General features: G+C 43.1%; 1 protein-coding gene across 4 annotated transcripts; it reads left to right on the forward strand.

Annotated features, from left to right (window-relative positions):
- Positions 1-4,767: 4,767 nt before the first annotated feature.
- On the forward strand, positions 4,768-27,904 carry draxin (dorsal inhibitory axon guidance protein). 4 transcript variants are annotated; one of them, XM_037102588.1, is made up of 7 exons: positions 4,768-4,865; positions 17,681-18,183; positions 18,985-19,217; positions 23,853-23,973; positions 24,083-24,175; positions 24,651-24,740; positions 26,096-27,904. In XM_037102588.1, the coding sequence occupies exons 2-7, from the start codon at positions 17,706-17,708 to the stop codon at positions 26,206-26,208; spliced, it is 1,128 nt and encodes a 375-aa protein (XP_036958483.1). In that variant the 5' UTR covers positions 4,768-4,865; positions 17,681-17,705; the 3' UTR covers positions 26,209-27,904. The 4 variants fall into 4 exon arrangements, with proteins under 4 accessions (XP_036958483.1, XP_036958484.1, XP_036958482.1 ...); XM_037102589.1 differs by having other exon boundaries at positions 4,781-4,865; positions 17,684-18,183; XM_037102587.1 differs by lacking the exon at positions 4,768-4,865 and adding an exon at positions 6,159-6,476 and having other exon boundaries at positions 17,684-18,183.

Below are 27,904 nucleotides of genomic sequence, written 5' to 3' on the forward strand. Positions count from 1 at the left end.
GTTGTGTGTGTGCGTTTGTTCATTTCATGTGTCAGGTCAGGTTTGCAGTCGCGTAGAGGAATAAGGAAAGTTGAAAGTTGCCCCATATTAAAGAGCCGAACCTGCCCCCGGCGGTGTAAAAGCTCGACACCCTGGTATGTGGTTGGTTGATGCCTGCTGGGGAGCTGCGGGTTGATAATGCATGAGGACGCCTGGCGGGGGGTCCCCCTGCTTTCCCCCTCACTCATCACTCTGACTGCCAAAACACATGCACACACACACGCACACACACACCAGTTCTGCAAGACGGCCTGGTGGATTTCGTAACATCTATGTATGATGTATGTGAGGTCTGCCCTGATTTCGCCTTTGTGTTTTTTCTAACTGTATAATATTCAGTGCGGCAGGATTGTTTCCCTCCAGTATCTGTGCACTCGTGGACAGATTATAAGACAACAGTTTTAGGACTGTATATAATCCCTGAAGCTAGCCACCACTGCTGATTGAAATCTTTCTGGCACGACTAGGGCAGAAATCTTCACGTATGGAGTAATTGTTTGAAACGTTGATTCTCATCATGTTTACTCACGTTTGCCGACGTCCCTCCTGATTCCGTCCTCCAGGAGTTACAGCGACAGGTGAGCAGATTGACACACACCGTTACCTTCAGTGAAATCACATGTTTAAGCACAGAAATAATCTCCACCCATACAAACACTCTCGTGAACACATCACACAAGGCCATTCATGTACAGTAGACACGCCACGCTGTTGTAAAGAGGAAGCAGATTGTGTACTCTGCTCGGTTGCTTAGTTACAGAAGATACTATGAACGAGTCAAGGAAAACACATCGGCTCTTCACAGAATCATCATGGATGACTTTGTAAACACTGTAAGCAGACATTTTTGTCTCTTTTTCATCATTGTATTATTAATGGTCATTTGTGTCCTTCTAAATATGATATTACGCAGTATAACATCCATTCGGTCAATGCACAAACTCAAATACTCCCAATATTTTAACACATATTCCAAGTTCACATTCGTCAATGATGCTACAAACACTGACAAACATTCTGTATGTCTGTGTCATTGTTTCCAAAAAAAAAATGCCTGTCCAGACATAAACACAGAAAACAAGAGCTTCTGAATATCATCACTCCCTTCATAGAGTTTTTAGGAATACCTGTGTACCTGTGGACTGGGCCTAGAATATATATCACAATATTTGTGACTGATACTATGACTATATTGTAGGGATGACTTTAACAAAATATTAACACTGATGACTAAGTAGGTAAAGACAAATATTAGAGTGGGCAGAACAGTCCGGTAAGTTCAGAAATACATTCCTGTAGTGCAGCCGTATTACGAGATAATGATGACCTAAATCTAAGACCTTATACTGTCTTCTATCACAATATACCGTCAATACATATCAAACCCAAAGTGGCCACCCATCCTGGCGCAGATCGTTTTGTGTGTCCGTCAGTGATGTTTGTGCAGCTGAACCAGAACTTCCAGGTGCTGCGCATGAGCTTCAGAACCGCACCGACACTTGAGTGCACAGAACACGGGACCTCGCACAAAGGTGCAGTTTCAATAGACTTGTCTGTGCAGCTGCAGCGGGACGAACCGTCTAACGCCTGGCTTTTCACTGTCTAAAGTTTCTAATTACAGGCAGGGCTGATAACACAGAGCCTGAGAAAACAGAGCAGCATTGACTGCAACTGTTTGCACAACACTAATTACTGTATTTACAGTAAACACTGATTTGAAAAGATGTTTTTTTCTTCATCTTTGAATTCAGCACACTGAAGCTGAACCTTTTGTGGACTCTGACTAACAATAAACATCAATTTGATTGGACATGTGACCTTAAATGTACAATACGGTGCATTGTGCAACACCTTTTTTTGTTTTTTTAAAGCAAATACAGTAAATTCTTCTTGTGTCTCCAGGGGAATTTGTCATAACTTCAACCTGACATCATTATTCACAAGTGATTTAACAGTACTGGGATGTGCAAATAATTTCAGGTATGTCATAAAAGGCTTAAATACCTTGAAACTGGCAACATTCCTCTGGCTCTTACTATAATAGCTGTTGCAGCAGATACTGTCCATTTTCATCTGACACACCTGATTGTTCTTCAACATTAACTGGAAAAGAAAAAGACACATAAATCCTGCATTTTTTGGCCTCGGTTCAGACATGTTTGCATCCCCGCTCCAACCATGTATCCATAACTTTTAGCAAACTTATTCTACTTTCAATAGTTTTCATGTTCTCAGTCTCAGCAGGTGGTGTTCAGTGGTTCTGGAGGAAGTACTTGGATGCTTTCTTTTATTAAATCCACTAAAACCAAAGTGTAAAAATACTGTTATAAGTAAAAGTGCATTGAAAATTAGGAATGGGACAAATATATACAGTAAGATTTCTTTACAAGCACAATAAACACTCACAATAAGTTTCACTTTCCATTATCTGAATAATTGTGAATATTCCTCATATCAGTGACTCGACAAAGCTGTCGAACAGTTTTCTATTAACCTCTTAATTTATTCTGGATTGACTGTTCCCTAAAAAAAATGTGTCCTTTCTATGATTCTATAAAAATGTTAGTTTCATAATAAAATGTAGTGTGATATGATACTATGATGTTTGAGGACACTTTTTTGGGGTGTTGTAAGAATATTTTGATGATTATTGGAATGATATCATGAATCATAATGGTTTGAACATTTTTAATTTACAGTATTGTATTATCATTTCATTAATATCGGTGCATTAATGTAAAAACAGGATTGTAAGGTCTTAGTTTGTTAGTATGATGTCTGTTGATTGGTCGGTTGGCTGGTCGGCAGGATTACATAAAAAAACTGTTGAAACTCAGCCCGGAATAGACCCAATTAATTTTTGGATCTGGATAAAAGGGGCAGATCCAGATCCAGGAATTTCTCACTCTCTTTAAAATTGCCTTTTAATTTTTCAGGGAATAATGGACGGATCTTCAGGCGTATGTCGGTGGTTGGTCTCTGTGAGTGAGTACAAGTCAAGGGGACAGCTGGGCCGTAACAGAGGTGTGCGCTCTACTGAATGCTGCTCTAGTTAAAATAATTCAACAATTTAATAGCAATGCAGCAAATCTTCACTTTACGATGAAATGTTTCTACATGTGCGACAGTAACAGGATGGTGGAGGATGTCTCCTCGTCCTTGTAGCAAGAAATTCATGGTTGGTATTTATTTTCCTCCCACACTTAAATACATATGGATACCTACTTTTTCACCAGCTCAGAATCTGGAGTTTTTCTGTTTTTTTAATAAGTTGAGCTACTCCTACAATGTTTCCACGTACCCCTGGGTGAAAGTTCACTGATCTACAGCTCCTGGAATACCGGATTACCTGCAGCGACGGTTCACAGTTGGCAGAACGCGGCTCAATCCACCTCGGCAGAATCCAGAAACTGCGAGAATACGAAAGTTAAAAACAGTGTTTTTGATTCCAGCTGACACCAGCTCCCATCAGGATCCCAACAGTCTCACAGGAGGCGCACGGGAGCAACAGGGGTCCCATTCAAATGCCATCTCGTACCTCACAGAGCTGCTGATATCTTGCTCAAATTTGCCCGACAGAGTGTGTAATCATGAAGCAATATGTGGACATCTCAACTTGGAATGGAAGCCCCCCCCCCCCCCCCAAAAAAAGTGCTGTATTAATGTGCTTTTTACATAGCAGGAAAGCTATAGATGGATAGATGCAGTGTGTGTTATATGCTGCGTGTGAATATTTCACCACAGTTTGCTTGTTTGAACATACACAAATTCACTAAAGTCAAACTTGGACCCTTTTCAAATGGAAGATGTTTGAGCGCTCAATACACATTTTTTCTAAAGGCATTTTAAATTTCAGCCTGTTATCTTCCTTCAGCAGACTCAGTCCCTCTGTGCAACACTCACACTTCGCTAAGTGGCTTGTCAGCATTGTTTGCATTCACACCAAATGACTATAAAGCTTGTTCGTTGGTCTCAATAACGCCAGCGAGCCATTTTTCAAGGCTGACGCATAGAAACTAAGAGACTAAAACTCCAAATGTCAACCAATTCCCTCGAGTGATTTACAAACAATCACTCCGCAAATATACAGCATTAAATCTGTCCACACACAACAGGCTCACAGTGTAGACTTAGAATTAATCTTGCCGGCGCGCTGCAGTCAATTGACTTTGTAAGATCAAGACAGAACAGGCAATGAAAAATGGAGCTGCAGAGTGTCACTGCAGAAGATATCCACCAAAGTTGCTCTGACAGTTTCTCTGGCTATATACTTTTTAAGGAGATTGTGTTTTATGTCAGGTGCAACCGTACTCTTTAGGTTATACTGAGGAATAAACAACGTGTCACATTTATTTTTCTTCAAGTCACCAGATTTTGGCTGCTGGCTGCAGGGCTTTGCTCCCATTCAGCCATTCAGATATTGGAACTGAAGTCACAGTAACTGTTAGAAGGACACTGAGGTATTTATCTTTTTGAGTTCTGAATTCAAGGATTTAGCTATTTGATTTTTATTTCGTAAAATCTCTAAGACCTTCATGCTGGGAAATGAAAATCAGCAGAAATTATAACAGCTAACTTAATTAATAAAATATAAAAACATTGCAGTAGTTCAGTGACCTTCTTTTTGGTTCCCGGTCCAGAATTTCTGAATGAAAAAATGAACGCGTGACGTCAGCATTTCTAATATCCATTTTCTAAGGTGCTGGTTGGACTTGGCTCTGTGGTGACCAATCAATGTCATCCACTCTTCAGAGGGACAACTCATGCAGGTGTGCAGTTCAACATGTTCAACAAGTCAAGTGCCTTCATGAGACTGCCACCACAAGGTCTGAACCCAATTTCATGTATAATTGTGTGCTGTGGCATTAAAGGAAAAACTACAGGTTAGACATCAAAGTCTGTCTGTAGATCTTAAGCTCTGTTTATGGCTCGTGGCTACATTAGCTGATACTAGCAAATTATATCCACTATATGCTAAACTCACTCATTAGCCACGACTAGCTTACTTTAACCCACTAATTAGCTGCTATTAGCACAACTCACTATTTAGCTGCTACTAGCAGAACTCATCCTTTAGCTGCTTATCACAGCAACTCATTTTTTAGCTGTTGCTATCAACACAACTCACTAGTGTTGTACTACTAACATACTGGCACCCGTTCATTAGCCACTACTAGCATAATTTACCCTTTAGCTGCTCCTTATCTTAGCACGACTACCACTACCAGTGTAACTCACTCATTAGCTGCTACTTGCATAACTGACACTTTAGGTGATACTAGCACAACTAAATCATTAGCCACTATTAGCATAATTCACTCACTAGCCGCTACTAGCATAACTCACACATTAAGTGACACTAGCACGGATAAATCATTAGCCACTACTAGCATAACTCACTCATCAGCTGCTACAAACATACCTTACTCATTAGCCACCACTTTAGGTGATACTAGCACACTAAATCATTAGCCAATATTAGCATAATTAAGTCAATAGCTGCTACAAGCATAACTCACTCTTTAGCCGCTATTAGCATACCTCATTCATTAGCCACTAATAGCATAACTCACACTTCATGATAGTGATAATATCACAGCTAAATCATTAGCCAATTAACTCACTAGCAGTTATTAGCATAACTCACTCATTAGCTGCTACTAGCATACCTTACTTGAATCCCTAGCTGCGTGGACGGCGGTTGATTTGCATTGTGGGTAATGTAGGCTTCCAGGTTCTGTATCAATTTGGATCTTGTATTGTGTACACAATAATTTTGTCTAAACTGAAGTGAGTTCAGGAGAGAATTATCTTGGTTTTCTAAAAGTAATTCTCATCTGGCTAAGAACATTTTGTGCATTCAGACATCGCGGCTGTCTGATGTGATGGGAACAGTTTTGACAGCTGTGATAAAATCATGATGGATCATCTCACATAAAAAAAAAAAGATAGAATAAAATAATTTCTGATAGTCTTTAACTGCGCCTTTGTTATCTTCTTCTCTTGCTAAAAAAAAAAAAAAAAAAAAAGTGACATAAAGTATTGAAATCCTCAAACTCACACACACACACACACACACACACACACACACACACACACACACACACACACACACACACACACACACACACACATTCCTGTCTCTCACGCGCCTGGACTTGCCCCCTCCAAAGTCAGCCCGAGCCCGTGACGTGGACGCGCACTCGGGAGCGCGCTCCTCGGAGCCGGTGGTGGCTCCTCTCCTCTTAAGAAGCAGGAGTCGGTCCGGATGCTCGGCACATCCCGGGGCGGACTGCTGAGGTGTGTCGGTCCTGTCCGCTGTCAGCCTGCAGCCTGATGACCGAGCTGCTGCTCAGCCCGTAAACAACCACAGAGGGGGAAAAACAACAACAACTACAAAACAACAAACAAACAAACAAGCAAACCGACAAACGCGGGTAAGGAATTATGTTTTTAACACTAATTGCGTGATTCCCGGTGTGAGTGCGCTTTGTAGCGAAAGACCATTAGTGGCGTTTTCTTTTGTGTCTTGGATCGGTTTGTGGTTGTTTTAATCTGAAATGACTTTATGTGAATTTATGGCATTTCATGTGTCGCGTTTTGGACCCCTCATGAAACAGACCTCAGATCTGCAGCTATAATTGATTAGGATTTACGATTACGCATGATTTGGGCTGCATGCGCGCGTAAAAACGCACCAGCATCACATCTTAATCACGTGTCGCGAAGCTTTAATAACTTAATTTAATGCACAAATTGTTCCCTCCCAGTCTCACAGATTATTACATATCAAAGGCAGTTTGACTTGCCAGACAGAGAGTCGATCAACACCAGACGGACTGAGGGCATTCAGTGAGAAATTAGATTTGGTTTGATAACCAGAAAGATTTTTAAAAAAAAAACAGGAGTCAAAGCGATCATCAGTTGAACTCTTGTGCTGGTGTTTCCTGCTGTCATGCATTAAACTCAGATCAACATCACAAAGGAATTCACGGGATGAATGGTGAGGAGAATCAGAAATGATTGCTGCGATTATCTCTTCCTGACAGCTCATTGTTGCTCCCTGCACACACACACACACACACACACACACACACCAAAGACAGTGTGAACAGTGTGTGTGTGTGTGTGTGTGAGAGAGTGAGACAGATAAAGGAGGGGAGGAAAGAAGGGGGGGGTGAGAAAGAGAGAGATTAAAGTTGGGGGTCTCAGTGTGACACCGTGCAATTAAAAAGTGGAACATGCTGCAGAGCACCAATATTTGTGGACTCTCGTTAATGAGCTGATGTTAATTAATTGCGAGTCAATCAGCGGGGAGGCATCAGGCGTGATCAGGGACCCCACAGCGAGACGACCGCGGGGCCACGACGAGGCTCGGATGCGCTGATACCTGATGAAGGAGCGATAACCCCGAGGAGGCGCTTAACGTTTGATGTTCCAGCGGAAATTAATTTAGTTAGTTTTCTCTCTCTCTCTCTCTCAAAATTCACATTTTACATAATTCGACTGACAGATTTTGAGTCAAACGACCTTTAAAGGAGCACACTGGAAATCTAAACTCAGGATTTTAACATTTACAGCATTAATGAGCCGATAAGACAAACGTAGACATATTATTATTATTTTTTTTGCGATAACAGAATAAAGAAACTGAAGAAAGCAAGAGCACTGTTTGAGGCGAGAAAGGTGGCAGGGTCCGCCATGTATACAAAGCTAAACAGTATGATATTGTGATGTTTGTTTATTCTTCATGGAGCTCTTTCTCTTCTGAAAGAAAATTATCTACATGTTGCTCGTTTAAAGATCTTATTTTCAGTTCAGTTTGAGTTGGAGCTACATTACTGAACGTCCGCCCGCTTTCCTCCACCGTGGTGCTGCTGGTGGTGGTGCCGATGGTGGTGCTGGTGGTGCTGGTGGTGTTGGACGTCAGTGCCGAGTGTGGCTTCATCTGTGCGATCGAGACTCTTTCAAATGCTGGTAGCCGGTCGGCGCCGCTCGCTGCCACCGGAGGAGGGAGGAGAAGGAAAACTTTGGGTTCATATAATGCGTTTACATGCTTCACTTGATCGTCTCTAAACACGAGTGTTTCCCCCCCGCCGACCGGTCAAACTGTTCCCACACACACAGACACACACACACACACATAGACCCAGGTGTCCACATTTAACAAGTTGTGTTGTTGGTCTCGGAGGCCAAAGCTTTGTTGTTGTGCGAGTGTTAGAGGGGATTCAGCTGGTGTCCTTATCTGCCACCAAATGAAAGATGCCACCGACACTTTGTTCTAATTAAGACGGGATAAATCCTCCCTCTGTCTCTCTCTCTCCTCTCTCCTCTCTCCTCTCTCTCTCTCCTCCCTCACCGCGTTACATCTTATTTTCTCCTCTCCTCTCAGTTTCTCCCTCCTCCCTTCCTCCTCCTCCTCCTCCTCCTCCTCCTCCTCCCTTTTGTCTCTCTCATTCTCTCTCCTCTCTGTGGGACGCCTCTTGCTCTGCTTCTGGTGCTGTTTGTGTCTCACAGCATTTTTGGAACCTGCCTCTATGTGGGTGTCTGGAGGAGGTTCCCCCTGCTGTGTGTGTGTGTGTGTGTGTGTGTGTGTGCATGCAGTGATTATCACGGCGAGAGAGTAGTGTGTGAATGTGCGAATTTGTGTGCACTCGAACGCGAGATAAGGGCCCACGTCGCGGGATGTTACCGTGCATCAGCGACGATGTTCCGGTCTCGCCCCACATCTGTCGTTACCTGCAAACCAGATTAGCAGTGAATCATCGGGTGTCTCCCTGCTCTCTTGCCCCCGGCTCCCTCGCTGACAGATGGACCATCCTTATGGCTCTTGTTTTTTTTTTTTTGTTTTTTTTTTTACCATCCTGTGTCGCTTCCAGGGGCCTTTGCCATCCAATACACACCTTAAAAGCTGCAAAAAAAACCCCGTCCCTCCCCTCCCAGTGTGTGAATCCCAGTCCTGACAGTGTTTGCAGAGGATTTCAGGAGACAAAGCACTTTTTATACTGCTGAAGTCGGTGCTATTGGCCCGTTAGGAAATGAAGTTTTATGGCGCTAACTGCAGCTTGGCAGGGGTGTTTATTATGCACAGGCGTTGACTGGAGCTGTAATTTGGTCGCCCGTTATTGAGCTGATATTTATGATAATTTGTCGGCGCAAACTGGACGTATTTCTGCCCGAAACGAGAGAAATAAAAGTGTTTGTTGGCGCATCAGATATTCAGCGTTATGACTCGGGAGATGAACGGCTCTGTTTGGAGCTCAGCTGAGTTGTGTTGGTGACATGTCTTTTTTTTTTTTTATTAGAGTCAATTACACTTAATCATGCACTTTCTTCTCATTATCTGTCACAGAACAGATACTTAAGCTGTTTGCTCGCCAAGAAGCTGAAAGGAGATATTTAGTTTTGTTCTTGTGACCTCTGTGTGTGTGTGTGTGTGTGCCGGATGATTTCTTTATCCTTCATTTTCCCTTTTAGTTGGATCACTTTTTTGGCTTTTTTCCCCAAAACCAAACACATGACAGTACGAAGTTAAATGTCAAATCAAAGTTAAAGTGGAAAGTCATTTTCTTGCTTTTCCATGTGGTGTTTCTGTTTCTCTCTCCGAGTTCAACACACCAACAGCACGGGACGAAACGTGAGTTTATTCGTTAATTCGGTCTCTAGCGGAGACATGAGAGCAGATAGGAACGGTGCCAGCCTGCATCAGGAGTCAGGCTTCATTTTCCCAGGAGACTTTGCGCCAGACAATGGCCAACAAAATAGCACAGCGAGAGCGAGGTTTATACAGAATAACTCTAAACTCTCATTAGAGAGACGTGTCAGTCCAAGAATCAAATGATCAACATCCTCATAACAGGACGATCAACAATCAGTCTGTTGTGTTTGTGTAGATGGACAGAAATAACCTACAGAAGAGTTGCTTGTAAAACACTTGACTCATATTCCTCAATCATCACTGTGAGCTTTATACTGCTGCTGCTGCTCAGGTTGGTTCAGTAAAGTTAAACAAATCTCTGGATGTGATGGAAAGAGATCAACTTGAATACTGGTTGTGTTTTTTTCTGATTGGGAGCAGAAACTTCATGGAGGAAGTCGGCACATAGAATCAAATTCTTGTTTTGACAGTTTTTGTTTTTATGTGGATGAAACAAACAAGATTAAAAGTGACGACTGAGCTTTTTTTTTTCAAATGCTGATGTTTAGATTTTGTTATTTTTCGGTAGCTGGTTCCCTTGATTTTCAGTGTTAATGCTAAGCTAAGCTAATTGCCTCTTTCTATACCTTATTATTTAACACATGCAGGTTTTGTACAATACCAGATTCTCACAGTATCCTGGTGACGACGGCACTTACACAATTACTATCATCATCATTATTATGGTCACTTACAATGACCCTTAAGGGAACGAAACAAAAGACTTAATTATAATCTCACACAAAGAAAAACTGTCCTGACAACTAATTCATAGTTTCTTCTAACACTAATATGTTAGAATTCAAGACGTCATATAAGAAAACTTACAGTTTTCATGCAAAACCTGCTGAAACCCTGTGAACTCTGGAAAAGAGAGCTTATTCCCCCAAACCCTGAACTACCCCTTTAAACGTTTAATCTCAGCATGTGGCCAAGAAGAAGAAGAAGAAGATGAAGAAGAAGAAAAGAAGAGATCCTGAAGGTGGCCTCTGCCTGACATGACAGCTCTGCTGCGACAGCCTGTTTGTGGGGTCTTTGTTTGCTGGCTCCTTCTGGCCCTGCTGGTTGCTATGAGAGATAAAACAACAGGAGCAGATGGTTCCTGGAGGTTTTGGTGTCCCAGCAGGTGAAGCTAAAGAAGAGACGCACACGTACAGCAATTTAATAGCGGGGAGGGTCGCCTCCTGCTCCACCTTGCTGCTCTTTCCTCCCTCACCTTCCTCGTCGGTCCTCTCAAAGTATATTTTTTTATAACGCGTGTCTCAGAAGTGACTGACCGATTGATCGCAGACTGGTGAGACGTCTCCGATCTCATCACAGCTTAATCATCATCCAGCTCTCCAACAGTGCCCCCCTCTTTTTTTTTTTTTTTTTTTTAGCAAGATTATCTTTCGCTTCCTCTCTCTGCTCTGATTCACGTGTCTCTGGTGATAAAAACAGTTTCTGGTTCCCGTGCGCAGGCTTTCCTAAAGATGCAGAATTGATTTTGAGATTTCATTACGGTTTATACAGCGGCACGTAATTTTCTCTTCGCACTCTTCCCGAGCTCAGACGTCAATAAACTTCGACATCACCACCTCAGGATCTGAGCGCCGGATCTTAAATCCTGTCTGAGGTCAGAGTGAGACGTAAAGTTTTCCCACAGCTGTCGCGTTCCTTTAAAAAGAAAACGCTTATTTATTTATTTGGTGCTTCACACTCGATTACGTCCGCGCTGTAAATTTCCCCTGACACCACGATTATCCCGAGGATGTCCTCAGACGACACACACCTTTTATAGCCCGTAGTGTGTGTATGCCAGGTGTGTGTCACTGCAGTAACACACCGAGTCTTGTTTTTGTCGTTAGTCTACGTTTCTACCACCGCGTCCATGTTGCTGTTGCTCTGTTGGCTGTGAGGACATTTGATTGGCTGTAAAGTCACTGGATTATTGATGCTGCCATAAAATTGTGAATGGATTTTTTAATGTACAACATCTAAACCGGGATAATGTGCTATCTTCATGCAAATCAACTCGGGCTGGACGCGTATATTTCACTGCTCATGCATTTGTTTGATTGGTAGATAGTCAGTTTTCAATTTTGGGATTTGGATAGTTGTTTGTTTCTTAAATCTCGCCTTACAATATCTTGTTTATCGAAACACTCGGGGGTCCAAAACACACATGAAACACACCAAACCTTTTGGAAAATGTACTTTTATTCACAAACAAATAATAATACAACCAAGACTGTAGAAAAGAATAGAACGAGAAAAACGAGATGCCGTCCATCTCAGTCGAGGACAGAGAGAAGTCCGGCTGATTCTTCTCATGTCTCGCTCAGCGTTCACTCCTCCTTCCAACAGAGGCTTCGAATATTCGCTACCCAAACTCCAGAGTCCAAAATGGTATTCAGGCGGCCATGAAATCAGAGCCGAGTGCTGTAGCACTCTGTGGTGGGAACCAACTGGGCAGCTACTGCGACTTTTTCCACTTCTTTCTGTTTTACATCCGATGGTTTACCGCCACCTACTGCGACAAATTGAGCACAGAAAGAAACAGAAACGATTTACGAGGCGCTGAATTATTTACTCATGATTATCAGATGTGCGTTTTAAACATGATACAGATATTTAATAATACAGATATTTACGTTTTCATTAATCCAGATGCGAGTTTGTCGTCCTGCAGGTTTTTATTTGGATGAAAACCGACAAGAATCACCTTGACTAGTGTTTTTCAGTATATACACGAGTTGAAGCGTCTGCTGAGTCGACCGGAGACTCTCAGCTCACGTTGGCTGATAATTTGGTGCAGCGGTTCCCAAAGTTTTTTCTGTAGGTGACAACGATTTCAAGCCATTGAGAAATGACTTTAAACATGATCTGCGACTAAAACAGAGCTGCAGATGTAGTGTGACTACTTAATGACTGAGGCTGAGATGTTCCTCGTCATGTTATTCTCGTCTTTGATTTGGTCGTCCCTTCACAAACTCGTCCTTGCTTTGCAGAAGCAAGCCTGATTTATTTAGCCTCACCCTGATATAACTCCAGACCCTCCCTTGGGGTCGCGGCCCCCCACCGGCTTTGGGAGCCACTGATTTAGTGCGTCACGTGGTCGAGTCCTCTGCAATTATAATAAATCCCTTTCCTTGAAGTCAAACATTCATATAAAGGCTCTATATTTACTCTTAGAAGGTCACAACAGCGTCTCCAATGGAAAGCTCGGGTTTCAAATCTTTATTATTTTTCTGCAACAATAAATATTTATGGCTGAATAATCAAAATGTAAAGTTAGAGCTCAGTATCCTTGAGGATTATTTATCATGAGTTTAAAATTCAAAACGTCTCTGGATCTGCTGCTTCTTCTTCAGGACTGTGTGGAAACAGCTCCGCGTCTCTGTCATCAGATTGGGATTTTAAATATAGTTAAATTCTGGCTCGTGCACACAAATATGTGCCATGATGTTTCCAGCAGTGAGCAGATCACAGGCTGACAGATGTCTCCAGTGAAATGAGCACAACTTTAAAACTTTGGCAGATGTTCACATAGACGACGTCTCTCGTAAGTTTGTGATCGAATAACACATTTTGGACGCTTCTAAAGACGTGAAATCTTAAAAGTCCAAACAACAGTTTTTCCGTGCGGCATCAGGGACTGTTTAAATGTTGCATTATCTCCAGCTCGTCAGTTCCAGGCCACTTGTTTGGCCTCCCATCGCCTCGGCAGCAGATGCTCGCCCTGCTGTGCCCCGCCGACAACACGCAGCCATGTATAATACGAGCTCTGGCAGGAGGCTGTGTTGTTCGCAGAGGTTGTTTATCACACACAAGAGACTGTGCTTAAAACCCGGAATGCCACCCAGAGTGCTCCATTATCGTCCCCATCCTGCGTCTTCCTCAAAGGACCACCTGTTAGCGGCACATGAAAGTCTAAAAGAGGAAAACAGGGCACTGCTGTGCCGAGATACTCGGTCGCTCTCCATCTCCGCCCGCTGCCTTTTTCTCATGACAGGTCTATTCAGGCTTTAGATTTGCCTTCTGTTTCTATGGAGGTGTCACATCTTTCTTTTATGTCTGGAAAATTAATTTTTCAAAGGGTCATGTCGGTGCGCCGTTGCTGCTATTATCTCCACCTCAGTTGATTCTTCTCTGGCTCTAAAACGTTCGGAGCGTTAATCCTAATTGTGATAAACAGGTACAAACAAGAAATGATTGGCTCTGTTTTTTTTTTTTCTTTTTTATCGCTTGATTCCTGAGACAAAAAGAAAAATCTCCCGGATCGTGTTCGCGTTCAAGGAATATTCCACCAAACATCCTTTCTCGCTATTTGATCATCAAAATGTAGTTAAACTGCTGATTGTTTTCACGTCAAATCAATGAATTATTTAGTGATAAAATGCCAAAATAAAAAAAAAAATCGCTAATCACAATTTATCAGAGCCCAAAGTGACATCATCAGATTGCGCTTTATGTTCAACCAGCAGTCTAAAACCAATTAATCTTTTGTCAGAATAGTTGCTGATTAATTTTATTTCGATCTCATCGTCGTAGCTCGATTAGCAATATTTCAAGATTCCAGGATAATCGTTAGATCGGTTGAGAAGAACAATACGACTCCTGTGTCTGTACAGTGAATATGAAGTTGGAGGTGGTTTAGCTTAGCTTAGCACAACGACAGGAATCAGGTGGAAACAGCTAGCCTGGCTCTGTCCAACGGTGACAAAAGCTCACGAAGTAACACATTTATTCTTGTTTGTTTAATTTCTACATAATCAAGTAATATGAAAGTGACACATTGTGGTTTATAGGCAGTTGTGTGCAGGACTTAGAAGGCAATTAGCTTTAGACGGCAAAAGTGTTCCTAACAGACACAAACACGTGCAAATGTGTTTAAATTTGGGGATAACGATGCTCATTTTTCAGTCAGTCTCTCCTAGACGACGTTCACAGCATCGCGCTCGCTTGTTCACATGAGAGGTGACAGAAATAGCTGCGGAACAAATGGCAAAGAGAGAGAGAGAAGTTCAAACCCAGCGTACTCTCTGCCCTCCTCACACCTGATCAGTCGCTGCATAATGTGGGTGACAAGGTTGGTTTGTCTGTTTCACAAAAGTTACAGAACACGATCACTGAGCGTCGTGGTGAGGAGGTTTTCTGAAGCTGTCGCAGTCTCGTTTTTGTTTGTTTTTTTTGGAGATAAGAGAGACGAGATAAACCCGGTTTATTACTGATCTCCGGGCAGAGCTTGTTAGCTGTTTCCTCCTGTGGAACCTGGTCACGGCGGACATTTTGGACAATGTGACAAGTCAAACTGTCTGCCATGTAAAGGGTCTTCTGTGATGCATTTTGCTAAGCCAAGTGGTTTGGGTTTTTGGTCACTTCCATCCTTGTGTTCCTGTTCCTGTTCCCTCGTATGTCGTCTGTCTTCCTTTATCGTCCTTCATGATTTATCTGGTTTGTCCTCAGTTTTTTTTTTCGCTCTTTGCCTGCATTTTGGACTTGTAGACTTTTGGATTTCACCGTATTAATAAAGCTCACCTTTTCTTCTTTTATCTTCCTGCCGCTGTGTGTCTTGCAAACTTCAGAATGGTATAAATGTTATCGTATATCTCTTGGCAAGCAAACAAGTGCATTTTCCAAAACATTCCTTCAATAGAAATCTATCAAAGGCTGATGTGATGTGACCCTCTTTCTCCACTGCCTCACACACGGTCCACTTCGGATTGTTTTCTTATTAAATGAGCCCTTTGGTCGTACAAGGTCCAGACCGCTCTGCAGCGGCAGCACCTCATGTGTCAAGCAGACAGAGTGTAATCCAAGCTAAACAGTTTGTGTGTGACACGGCCGGCTGCCCTCCTCCTCCTCCTCCTCCTCCTCCTCCTCCTCCTCCTCCTCCTCCCCCCGACACTCTGAGGGCCTGTTTGGAGATAAAGGTCTCACCTCAGCAGCCAGCCTCACACTCTTGTTTGCAAACTGCACAGCTGGTCGAACTCCCAGAGGCCAGCCGACGCAGTCTGCCTCTAAATCCCCCGAGGCTGCTGCAAATTTCCCCCGACATCGGCAGCATCCTCTCCACCCCACACACACACACACACACACACACACACACACAACCTTGGTCCTGTTTTCAGAAACAACTAAATAACCCGGTGTAAACCCAAGGGTGTGTGTTTTAAACTTGGTGTGTGTCAGCGTGATGAAAGAGAAGAGATCTTATCAACCCCCCCCTTCAACTCCACCCCAGCGACACACACAACAAAACACAACACACACACACACACACACACACACACACACACACACACACACACACACCATCACCAGCGGCTCAATACTTCTCCCTCATTGATTTTCTGTATGCTCCACACCGCCGTTTGTCTTTTAACACAAAGGAGTCGCCTGCCACAGCACCATAATGTGTGTGTGTGTGTGTGTGTGTGTGTGTGTGTGTGTGTGTGTGTCGATGGATTGACGCAGTGTTTGAAAGCGGACGACCAAACAAAACCAAATCGTGTTTAGAAACAACAGCCAACCTGTCATCTGACATGACACGAGAACAACCCGTGTTCACTTAACTGGTGTGTGGTGCAGTGAAGGAAGACGACACTTTATTGATTTTGTATCAAATATAAAGTTTGAGTGGAACTGTATCGTGTCTATTTGGATGTTTGCTTTGTTTTCTTTTCTTGTTTCTTTTTCCTTTTGCTATTTCTCCCTTTGCCAACACAAAAATCACCCAAGTGTCGGCCGGAGTCTGAATAGTTGAGTCTCTGTGAATGATTTCAAAATCTAACATGGTTATTTAGGCGTTAGACTTGTTTTCAATGGTGTTGTCAAGTAACGTTGGATCCGGGGAGCTGCAGACCTCATTGTTGACCCAACCGGCCCTCTTCTGGGTCAGGAAGAGGAAGAGGAGGTGACCTTCAACCTTACTTATCACCCACCTACAATGCAGTACTGAGTTCCTTCTCCAGGCAGCTGAATAACCTAACGAAGCCGGCCGGGTCAACTCTGAGCTCACATGTGTCCTTAACGACTCTGTAAGGACAGCCGCAGATACAGCACTCAGAAACATCCGGGTCATGGTACCTCTCGGTGCTGTATCGAAGGCAGCTGGACTAGTTTCGATCTGTAAATGCACTCGTGGATCAAATCAAAGCATGTTCTCGATGAAATGTCCTCGTGGCTTCCTTTTTTTTTAATAATCCCTCAACATACACGTACAGCTGGATGTCATTAAAGTGAACAAATAAACCTTTAGTGACATTAAATCTCGCTTTAAATTTGCATTTTGTCCGACTTCAAACTTTAATGTATGAATAAAAAAAGGTGAAGTGCTTCGCCTCCAGCACGCCGTCGTTTTCTTCACGTCTGGACAAGCTGCCGGGCCTTTAATGCAGACACACAGAGCCTCATATTTCAGTTCAGTCACACCTCGCAGATATGTTGACTTTTGTAATGAAAGGTACGGTCGGAGGGCTCTCGAGACCACTGAATAGGGGGGTGATGGAGGATGTGTGCGGCGCGGTTTCTCATACTGAGTGAGGCGTTTAAGGGGGTGCAGGAATGAAGGCTGGGAAGTCATTTCTAAGAAGAAGCACAAGTGTCTGCTCGTCCCTTTATCGCCTCCTCAAACCCGCCAAGTCCAGATAAACGGGCCCGCTGAAGAGGCCGAGGAGGGATGCCGCCTGAATTCGTAAGACGGGTGATGGAAGAAGGAAAACAGCGGGACAGACACATCACAAAACTGGAGGACTCGTGGTTTTAGAGCTTCAGAGCTTCTGCATCAGTTGACTGATCAATTATGATGATGTGTACTCGATATAATCCTCCGAAACCACCGGATTGTTCTGCATGTTCAGTGCAAACAATCACGAGTGCCGCTTAAATCTACATTAAGTTTCGGCGTCGGTGATTTGAATCTGAATGTGAGCAGTACTGAGATGTATTTTCTCCTCCCAGCAGGTGGAGTTGTGCTTGACAGACAATGGCGCTCTCCTGGAGTCTTCTGCTGGCGTTCCTGTTTGCCGCCCTGGTCGTGTCACACAGCGCCGAGCCCGGAGCCCCTCACGGCAAGAGGAGACAGGCGCAGACCTCAGCAGGCGGCAGCAACACCCTGCAGCACCCTCTGCAGGGCCTCCAGGGCCACCGCTACAGCAGGGAGCGCGGAGGCCACGGGGGCCAGGGTGCCCGCGGCGCCAAAGGAGGAGCCGGGCTGCTCTCCCACAGGCCCCTGCACCCTCTGGCCAGGCCTGAGGACGATGGGACGGGCCTGGAGAGTTTGAGCCCGGTGAGACTGGAGATGGGCCCGGGCAGGGACAGAGACAGACCTCGAATGAGTATGAAAAGTCCACAGCAGGCCCGGGACAACGACCTTCTGGGGACGCGCAAAGGGAGAGGGCACGGACACCACTTCGAGCACAGGAGACAAGGGAGTCGGCACGAAAAGGGGCGGCATGGAAAAGGTGAGTCCTGTGACCCAAACGCACAAAATATAGACCTTCGTACTAACTAATTATCCACTGCAGTTCTTTCCAAGCAGCAAGGAGCTGAAGGGATATTTCACACTGTGACACATAACAATAGTTTACCTTTCACACTGAATCCACAGACACCTGGCTTTTGTCTTTAGTGGGAATGGGTACAATTTTCATTCACTCCAAGATCAAATGACTCTGCATTAGTCACAGGTATCATCTTCCCCTCATGACAAGGCATTGAAGGGACGGATGTGATATCTGGATCCATAGGCAACGTCCTCCAGATAATTTACCATCCTCAGTGAGAAGAGTAGATAAATTGCATTGTAACTGGTCTCTACAGTATAAATAGTCTGTGTGACACCTGTTGACAGTGAGGTCTGCTGATTATTCAGAATAAACAAGACTTCGTTTCTGGGAATGTTATTGCTGTTGAAAAAAGCTAAAAACCTGAGACTGAGAGGGTTTTTTGGTTAAAATTTGAGCTGTAAACTGGTTCCATGTTTGTTAAAGAATGGTGCATTATGTAGTCACAACACATCCAAGTCAATTTGGGCGCCACCTGTGCCAAATGAAACGTAAAAATCAATCTGGAGGGAATCAGACCTAACTAAGTGACAGATGGTTGTCATTAAGCCTTGTGGGTGTTGATTATTTATTATTTGCTCTGGTTTTTCCAACTTTTTGTACACGGATATGATAATGAAAATATGATAACTTGTCTGAAAGCCTCCCACAAACGTAGGGATAATATTTTCTCTCTCTCTGTCCGTCCTGTCTGTCCAGGGTTTCTCCCTGAACCCGAGCTCAGCTCTGCATTTAGGGACAGAGATCTGTTCGACGAGTCTCCCTCCTCCTCCTCCTCCTCCTCCTCTTCCGCCTCCCCCTCCTTCAGCGTGACCCCGCCCAGTGAAGCCCCCTCCCCCATCGCTGCCGTCTTTGGCTCCGGCTCCTCCATGGTTACCACGGTGATGAACGAGCATCCCCCAACGCTGCCCCCGGCCTCCACCAAACCCCAGGTAACCCCAACGAAACCCAAGTGCTTATTAAAGGCTGCGTCTGTTGTGGCTCAGTGTGATCCCAGTGTGCGGGGGAAGCAGAAAATGGGCCCCATTACTGCCGTTATGCCGCCGCAAACCTCATAGCTCATCTTGGAAATGACACTCTCTGCGGCGTGAACCTGGAGGTGCCGCTTGTGAAAAAATACCCTCCAGCAGGCCAGACTCACCGGCTCTCGGTCACAGTGTGTGTATGATAAATACGTCCGCCGTTCTCTATAATAAAAGGACGCCTCCGGGATCCGAATCACACAGTTCACATTTTCTATAACTGCCTTCCTTTATTAGAAACCATGGCAGGGCAAAATGTATGCGAGCTTGGAGAGTCTTTTTTTTTTGTGCTCGTGGGCACAGGCACCGAAAAAACCTGCAGGAGTGCACGAGGCACCACTCGCCACCTGTCACACTCCCCCGGCATGACGCTTCGATATTATGCATAAACAGCATTTATAACGAAAGAAAAGGCACTCACACGTGTTTTACCCCCCAAAACTCCTTTCATGTTGGCGCCGTTACAAATGAGACTCTTTAAGACAAGACTGGCACCTGATATCAGGAGACGCTGAGCCGGTGCCCGCTTTGTACGAGCGTTTTGTCACAGCTGCCGCTACAAAACACCCAACAGCTTGTAGGGCGTCGGTGGGAAATAAAGGCCGAAGTCAACAGAATCACCCGCATTGTTTGATTGACATGTTGTTTTGTCGAGGAGTGCAGCTCAAGACAAGGCGGTACAGACGTCGCTGGATGTGTTTTTTTAAAATGCGTGCCATGCAGGATTTGTCGGTTGCTGTTTGTAAACACACTATTCAAAAGGTTCATCGAGCGATTCGAATGAAATCCTGATTAGATGAAATCTATCTGATTATACGCTGCGGTAGCGACATGTCAGGTAAACGCGCCCTAAAGCATACACTGCTTTATCAGCTATTGTACCGTAAATTGGACAAAATGATGTTCGTGTTGCATTGAAGGGAACCTGAAAGTTGCATTCAAGACCACAAACTCATTAGGAAACTGTTTACTGAGGGAATAAACCCACTGAGAAGTTGGGTCATTTTCTCATAAGCTTACATATAATTGGATTTCTTTTTGAAACCAGTGGAGCCGCCGCTGCAGGACGTTAGAAAGTTTTCAGGATTAAAGCAGTTAAACATGGTGAACTTGTCTTTGCTCTGTCTAATGTTCATACAGTCACTGATATGACACTTTTGCACGTCTTTAGCACCTGCTTGAGATTTTAAATTCGCGGTGGCTCTGTTTGATTTCCCCGGTCTGTCTCTGTGTTTGATGACTGCAGATTGGACTGTCAGTGTGTCTGACTGTTGACGTCTGAGCGTCCAGCAGTCGTGAGTCTTTGCTTTGAGAGCAGTCAGATATTATCGCACCACAGAACGGGGGGAAAAAAAAAAAGTGATAGCCCTCCCTGATCCTTGGTTCGGTGGCACGACCGTGCGGCAGGGCTTCTTAATTAATGTTCGATCTTCTGCTGATGGTTTAATGAGCAGCGGAGCACGAGCAGGTTTCCCCCCTCCGCAATTAATCTGATTGATATTTCCATATAGGCTCGTTTCCTGAGGGCGAGCAAGGAAGTACAAGTATGGATCTGTTTCCATGAAGATGTTGATTCTCAGTTTTTTGATGGATGTCTTTCAGGAACGAAATATTCCTCCAGAGACGTTTCAAAGTCCTGCTGACTTCATTACAGCGTCTAACATTTCTGTTTTGTTTCCTCTGCGTGAGGAAAAGAGACGGTGGCAACGTTTTTATGGCTTTTCATTGTGGAAAGTTATTGCGATGAATCCACGGGGGAGTTTTGTTTTACAGCAGTGTCATCACATACTTATCTGAGAGACGCTATTTTACGGAGGTTGAATATTTGAGCTTATGACACTCATACCTTTATACGAATTTATGTATGCTTACTTTAACTGTTAAGGGAGCTGCAGAGGTTTAAAACTGCGCATCACGTTTTTATTTTCATCTCGGCTGTTGTTATGGGAACTACACGGACATGAAAATATGGAAATATACAGTAAGCGCGACGACTACGAACAACATGGCGTCATTACACATCAGCGCTGGAGGTAAAGTGTTGGTGAAGTCAGTTCTTGCAATCACAATGCAACATATTAAAGTGTAAAGCTCAATATAGCAGCCTCACAGTGCATTGTTAAACATACCCCACAGTATGTAAGCGTTAGAAAGAAAGAGCAATCTCCTGTACTGATCATTTTTCTATTCTTAGAGTCGTATTATCGCTGCCAGAGGGTGAAAAGAACTCATTTTGCGCTCGAGGGTAGTGCTCGAGTACAGATCATGGTGTCAGTGAAGTTTAAAGGGGATTATCTCTTTGGGAGCATGAAAAAGTACCCAGCTAATTCTTTTGACAGTACGCTTTCTCGACAATGTGATATCAAGTGTGGTCTGCTGACAATTTGGCAAAAGGTCTGTTTGAACGGGAAAAAAGTCGAGGAGCTTCTAAAACAGAAAGTGTTTATTCTCCAGGAAACCAAAGAAAAAATGTCTTTATTGGTTTTAGATTTCTCTGATCAAACATCACAGCCTTCAGTTTGCATCCTGTATCCCACCAGCAGTCAGTGATTGTTTCAGAGGTGGGCTGTATATTGATTAATTGATCAGTCAGTCGAGGGAAGAATCGCTTTTCTTTGTGATTTATGGCAGTAAAGAGTCTTTTGGGTTTGGGCCGTTTGAAGCGATTGGAAGATGATGGTGATTTTACAGTAGAGCTGCACAATTAATCATATTGGTATCTTAATCCCAAGATATTAAGAGATACAACATTTTCTGATGAAGGTGAAGAGGCGCTGTCGTGCTGCAGAGATTCAAATCTTGTTCTCCAGACGTAAGAATGTTTATTTGGTGCAGAAAGTTTCAGTGATTCAGTTTTGAAAATACTCTGCAGATGAATCCATAATGCAAATCATCATTAGTTGCAGCCCTTGTTGTTTTGTTTAAACCGTAACCAACATCTAGCTTGAACGTTAAAGGAGCAGTCTGTAGTTTTGGGGATGAAACTTGAATCAGAAGAGAAAGATCTACACTGACAGACTGTTTTTTTGTCTAAACGAACTAAATAAACGAAGTCTCTTTGTCATGTCATGACTGAAGAAACTGAAAAAACAACCTTGACCTTCAAGGACAACACTGTCATACTGTTTTACTTTGTTTGTATGTGGCGGACCCTGCCACCTTTCGAGCTCCAAATGACACGGGGCTCCTTTAATCAATCACTTTTAGTTGTGTCACAATGAGAGCAGACAAGGTGGAAGAACAGGAGAAAGTAGGTGTTTGTTCAAAATAAACCACAGATGCAGGCTCAGACAGACAGAGCAGAGAATCAGGAAGCGAACAACACAACACAGACAGGTGACAGGCAGAGAGAGTGGCGCAGGTGAGGGTCATGAGAAGGGAAGACGCAGGTGTGCATGTGTGCAGGGAAAAGGAGAGCGAAAGACACCACAAAAAAAAAAACAGAAAACGCAGATAAAATCAGACTAAAATGACGAGTCGCTTCAACCAAATGATCACAAAGTGTTTTTGTAACAGTCACGTTGTTTCAGAAGTCAGACAGCCTTGTTGCTGCTCACATATGAACACCTGTTGGTCTGATCAGGATCAGAAACACAGCCAACAAACAAACATTACTGCTGCGCTGCATTAAACATGTAAGGCAGAAATAATCTCAGAGACAGAACAGAGTAAGACGTTTATTTTACAAGTGCCGCTGCCTTAGAATAATTTGACTTGTTTAATCAAAATCGCTGGTTTACTTGAAATAAACATTGCATATATTAAATTATTTCACTAAAATACAGTCCAGGAATAATAAAATGTCTGCTCAGGCTGCATTAGTTGCTTCCCGTCCTCGCTGGCGAGGAGTAAAGCCTGCGGTTGTGTGTAATGAACTGTTTAAATCTACACGTCTGTGCATTGTGTTTGCATTAACAGGACAAACGCAGTGATTAATATTTGTATTCCAGACCGTGGGCAGCCATGCTCTCTGTCACCGATCGATGTTTTTTAAAGCTCTGCTGCTATCTCTGTCGACTCTGTGAGGGCACTTTTATGAATCAATGAAGCAGCTCGGACTGCCGCTGCCTCTGCTCGTCGCAACACGAGTCCGACGTGTGAACCCCCCCCCCCCCCCCCGAATGTGTTTACTCACAACACCGATATAGAAAAACACAGTCGACAAATCAGACCACAGTCACCCGCTGCAGCTGTGGTTGTAATTGCAGTAACTGAACATTCATTTTAGATCTCCCTACAGCAGCTTATACGCCGGATTGAGTCAAATCTAGGATTAGTTTTTAATGCACGGCTTCGTATTCTGATCACAGTTGTATTTGAATACATAAATAAAGCAGATATCTCACATATTACCGCGGAGGCAGACCTTACACAGCATGCTGAGACTAACTGAAGATTAGGTGTTTACAGATCTGCACATCAGCATGTTGGAGCTGCTCCGTGAGGATTTCTCATACAGGACGCGTGAAAATGCTCCCGCTGAGATGTCGGGTCAGTCGTAAAATCTGAAGACTCGCTTCAACGTTGTGTTTTTGTCTTTCTCAGAGGTCTGGAAGAGGGAAAGGACAAGGGGAGGTGATGCCAACGTTGGACATGGCGCTCTTTGATTGGACAGACTACGAGGACATGAAGCCCGTGGACAGCTGGCCGTCGTCCAGGAAGAAAGGTTGGTCATTAGCTTTAACTGTGAATGTGTGAAATTAAATTATCCCTATCATATTGAAATATTTGAATGTGTTTGAGTTGACAAAACTGTTTATTTCCTGTTGTGTCAGACAAGAGGCGGAGCAAGAACCTCAGCAGTGGAAACGTGACCGTGGACGCCGACGCCATCGAGCCGTGCGACCACCACCTGGACTGTCTCCCAGGTGAGTCACAATACAACGCAGTGAGGTAACTAAACTATGTTTCTTTGAGTTTCAGAAGTCATAAAATGTGGCACCGATATATTCTTTGTAGAAAAGTTTCAGTTTGAAAGAAAAGTTTTCGCACTTGACACTCACATGCCAGAAATTCTCGTAGTCGTCTTTGTGATTTAATGGCGAGAGACATCCAAACGTTTTATTTATTTGTGGTTTTGATTTGATCAAACTTGATTGATACTATCAGGCTGCAAAATCATACAACCCCACAAAATCAAAGTATAAAGACAAAAGTAGAAAAAAAGCTCAACATGAAAAACGATACAGAACATCAGTTTTCAGAGCCTTTAAGATGACAATGAGCACAACATTCCCTATAGAAATGATCACTTATACTACTTTCATCCTATTTTTTGGTATTTCATATATATCGTCTTAATTGTAAATATCTATTGAACGTCATGTGTTTCTTCTGTTAAAGGTTCTTGCTGTGATCTGAGACAACACGAGTGCAAACCTCACAACAGAGGCCTCAACAACAAATGCTACGATGACTGCATGTGTGAGGAAGGTGAGTGAGGAAACTGAGCTGCAGTGTTGAAACTGTGTCACGACTTTAACGGCGCAGAATCACATGACAAGAGGGCACAGAGTAAAGGACGAGTGCAGCATTTGGGAAAATAGACTTTCTTTTCTTTCAGGTGGAGAGTTAAATGAGCACGTTGGTACCACTCAAACATTTTTACACTGTGGTTATTATATATTCATCAAACAAGCAACATGAGGTGCTAATAAGTACATTTTTGTTACCTTTTTAATAAAGCTACGCCAGCTGTTTCCCTCTGTTTCCAGTCTTTGAGCTAAGCTTCATATTAAAGCAGCTACAACAGACTTTCAGCTGATTTCGGCGCCCCCTCTGGACAGAGGTGGTAGTGTTTCCATCGCCTCAGGTCGTAAAAGACTTGGCGAGCACGTGTATTTGTTTTGGAAGCAAAATACCTCGAGGACAAAGACGATCAGTTCATGGTCGGGTTTGTTATCGGATAACTGATGAGGATGACTTGTATTTTTGTCCCTGTTTGACTTTTTATTTTGTTCTTCATTAAAGTCTTTCCTAAAAAAAAAAAAAACCCCACACACATCTCCTCTGGCTTCCTTTTAATTGGCTACTCACTGCCAAACTTCGCCTTGGGGAAATAAAAACAACAGCAAGTCTTTAGTCTGCATCACCCTGAATTGTTTTGGATGAGTTTTGCAGGGACTCAAACCTGCTGACAGACATTTAGAATAACTGTAGAAACAGCCAACCTCTGAACTGCTGGTGTTGTTTCCCGCTGAACCATGGGAGCGTCATCAACCTTTTCATCTAACTCTCCGTCAGACTCCACAACTTCAGCTTTAAAGCAGCACTCACTCCACTCGCTGGCACGTTCAGCATCCGTTAAAGAGTTCAGCAGCAGTTCGTCTTTTCATCTGCACTCGTGATTCAGAGACATTTCCCACAAGTCTCAGTGTTTATAATTAAGGTTTTAAAAAAAAAGAAAAAAGAAAAGTCATTGACTGGCGGTGGGTAAGGGTCCCTGGAGCGGCCAATTAGTGGCAGGCTGACACGGTGGTAAACAGAAGACGTCCCAGTGTTAATAAATGTTGATTTTCATGTAAAATTGTTTTGAGTTAATAAACGCTGAGTTGATAGTTCGCGAGCTCCAGAGGCAGATATCACTTCAGGGCTGTTTGTTATTAAAATATCCAAACGTGGCAAAAATCCCTCAGACGGGTTTAGAGCTGATCTGTTTTTTTTTTTTTTTTTTTACTCTTGGCATCTAAAACACTGCAGGTGTCGCTGTTTATGTGATCCAAATCTAAGGACTTGCAGTTTATCTGTGTTACATTCACACCTGTCTGTTGATTTTTACGATGTTTCAGGGTTTCGGTGTTACGCTAAATTCCACCGGAAGCGACGTGTGACCAGGCGGAGGGGTCGCTGCGTGGTACCAGAGTCAGTCAGCAGTGATCAGGGAGGCTTCATCACTATCTGAGAAGGAGGAAGAGGAGGACAAGATGGAGGAAGACGAACAGGAAAAATGACCCCATGATGACAGAATAGATATTATCAGCCAAGACATCACACGACACCAGTAACAGATCAGGTGCTGAAAGGTGGAGACTTGCTGGTTTTAAAATCCATCCTACGATGTAAATAACAGCATCTTGTCTGTGAAAACAAACTTACAAGGTGACTTGTTCAAATGTTGCATCGTTGGATGAGCCACATCTTCGAAAATACAGCAGCTCAACATCTTTTAAGCGCTTACTAGGTTCAGTTAAAATCCATACATCCGTTTTAATTCCGTTTTTGTAACTCCGGCATCACTACAGAACCGTTTTTAAAGAAAACGTGACGAGGGGTCAATCCACAATGCCCTATTTTCTAGAAAAAGAGCTTTTTTTTGTTGTGACTTTGCCGACGACTGTGGAGGACTGAAAGAGCCAAAATCAAAAATAAAATAAATGAACGAATTATGAGTCAGTAAATAAATTAATATGCCCTCAAATGCACCAAACACAATATTAAAAATAAATGTACGCATTAATTAAGTTATAAAATGTTACGTACATTTATATTTCTATTTGATTCAACCCGCCCAGGAGATTATGCTTTCACACGTTTCCATTTGCTTGTTTATCGGCTGGTTTGTGAGCAGGATTACACAAAAACTACTGAACGGATTTCCACGAAAGTTTGATCGAAGAAGAGTCTCGGCCGAGAACAGATCCCGAAAACTCCTGTTGTGGATCTGGATGAAGGGACGGATCCAGGGATGTTGTTCTTTCTTTAACATTGCGCGACAGGATGTTTTTCAGTATTTTTTGTTAACTTCTTGGGGAATAATACATTGATCTTGATGAAAAAGCTGGTTTATTTCTGTTACTGGTATCTATCTTTGAATAAAAAAGGGCACTGTTTGGCCTTGGCTATTTATTTACCTTTACCTTACTGCTAAATTAAAACAGAATAATAGTTCATGTCACATTTTATAATTTAAATAACGTACTTAAGTTCTTTTATTACTATTTTTGGTGCATTCATCTATATTGACGTATTTATTCTTTTTAATTTTGGCAGTTTCATTCCTCCACAGCTGACATGACTGAGTGACATTTTTAAACTTCTCATTGTTCATGTGTTTACGTTTACCACCAACATGGCGGCTGTTGATTATTTGGTTTCATTTTTTTTTAACGAGTTGTGTAAAAAGAAAAACCCTCTTTCTGACGACGTCTCTCACAGTTTTTTTTTTCCCTCCCTGCATCTGATCGTCTCCGTCTCTGCCGATCTGAGTCAAACAATGTTTACAAATCGTTTTTAAGTTTTGAATTACTGCTCTGCGTCCCTGATGGGAGGCTTCAGGATCACGCGAACTTCACTTAAGAGTTTCTTTGTGAGTTCTCCGCTACATTTTATTCCTAAAAATCATTTGTAAATGCTTTTTGAACCCAGTCTGCTGTCCTGTATTGTAAATATGAGTGTGTTTACGTTGCCAACGACTTTTTGTTAAATTGACTCCACTTCTCTTGTATTTAACAGTAGAGTGATAAACAAAGATGCTTGTCTGACATCTCTTTTACATGTCTTAATATATGTTTTATTTATACTGTACTTAAAAACACGTTTGTCTATATATTGTGTTTTTCTGTTTTTGTTTTCATGATTAAACACTTACTAGGATGTTG

Source organism: Acanthopagrus latus, chromosome 6 (genome assembly GCF_904848185.1).
Source record: "Acanthopagrus latus isolate v.2019 chromosome 6, fAcaLat1.1, whole genome shotgun sequence".
NCBI classification, from domain to species: domain Eukaryota; kingdom Metazoa; phylum Chordata; class Actinopteri; order Spariformes; family Sparidae; genus Acanthopagrus; species Acanthopagrus latus.

What these genes read in the sequence shown, in the direction of transcription:
- draxin (XM_037102588.1), top strand. Translation starts at nt 17,706, where the DNA reads ATGGCGCTCTCCTGGAGTCTTCTGCTGGCGTTCCTGTTTGCCGCCCTG. An exon ending in CGGCCTCCACCAAACCCCAG is followed by an intron (nt 19,218 to 23,852) that starts GTAACCCCAACG and finishes TGTCTTTCTCAG; the next exon opens with AGGTCTGGAAGAGGGAAAGG. An exon ending in TGACTGCATGTGTGAGGAAG is followed by an intron (nt 24,741 to 26,095) that starts GTGAGTGAGGAA and finishes ACGATGTTTCAG; the next exon opens with GGTTTCGGTGTTACGCTAAA.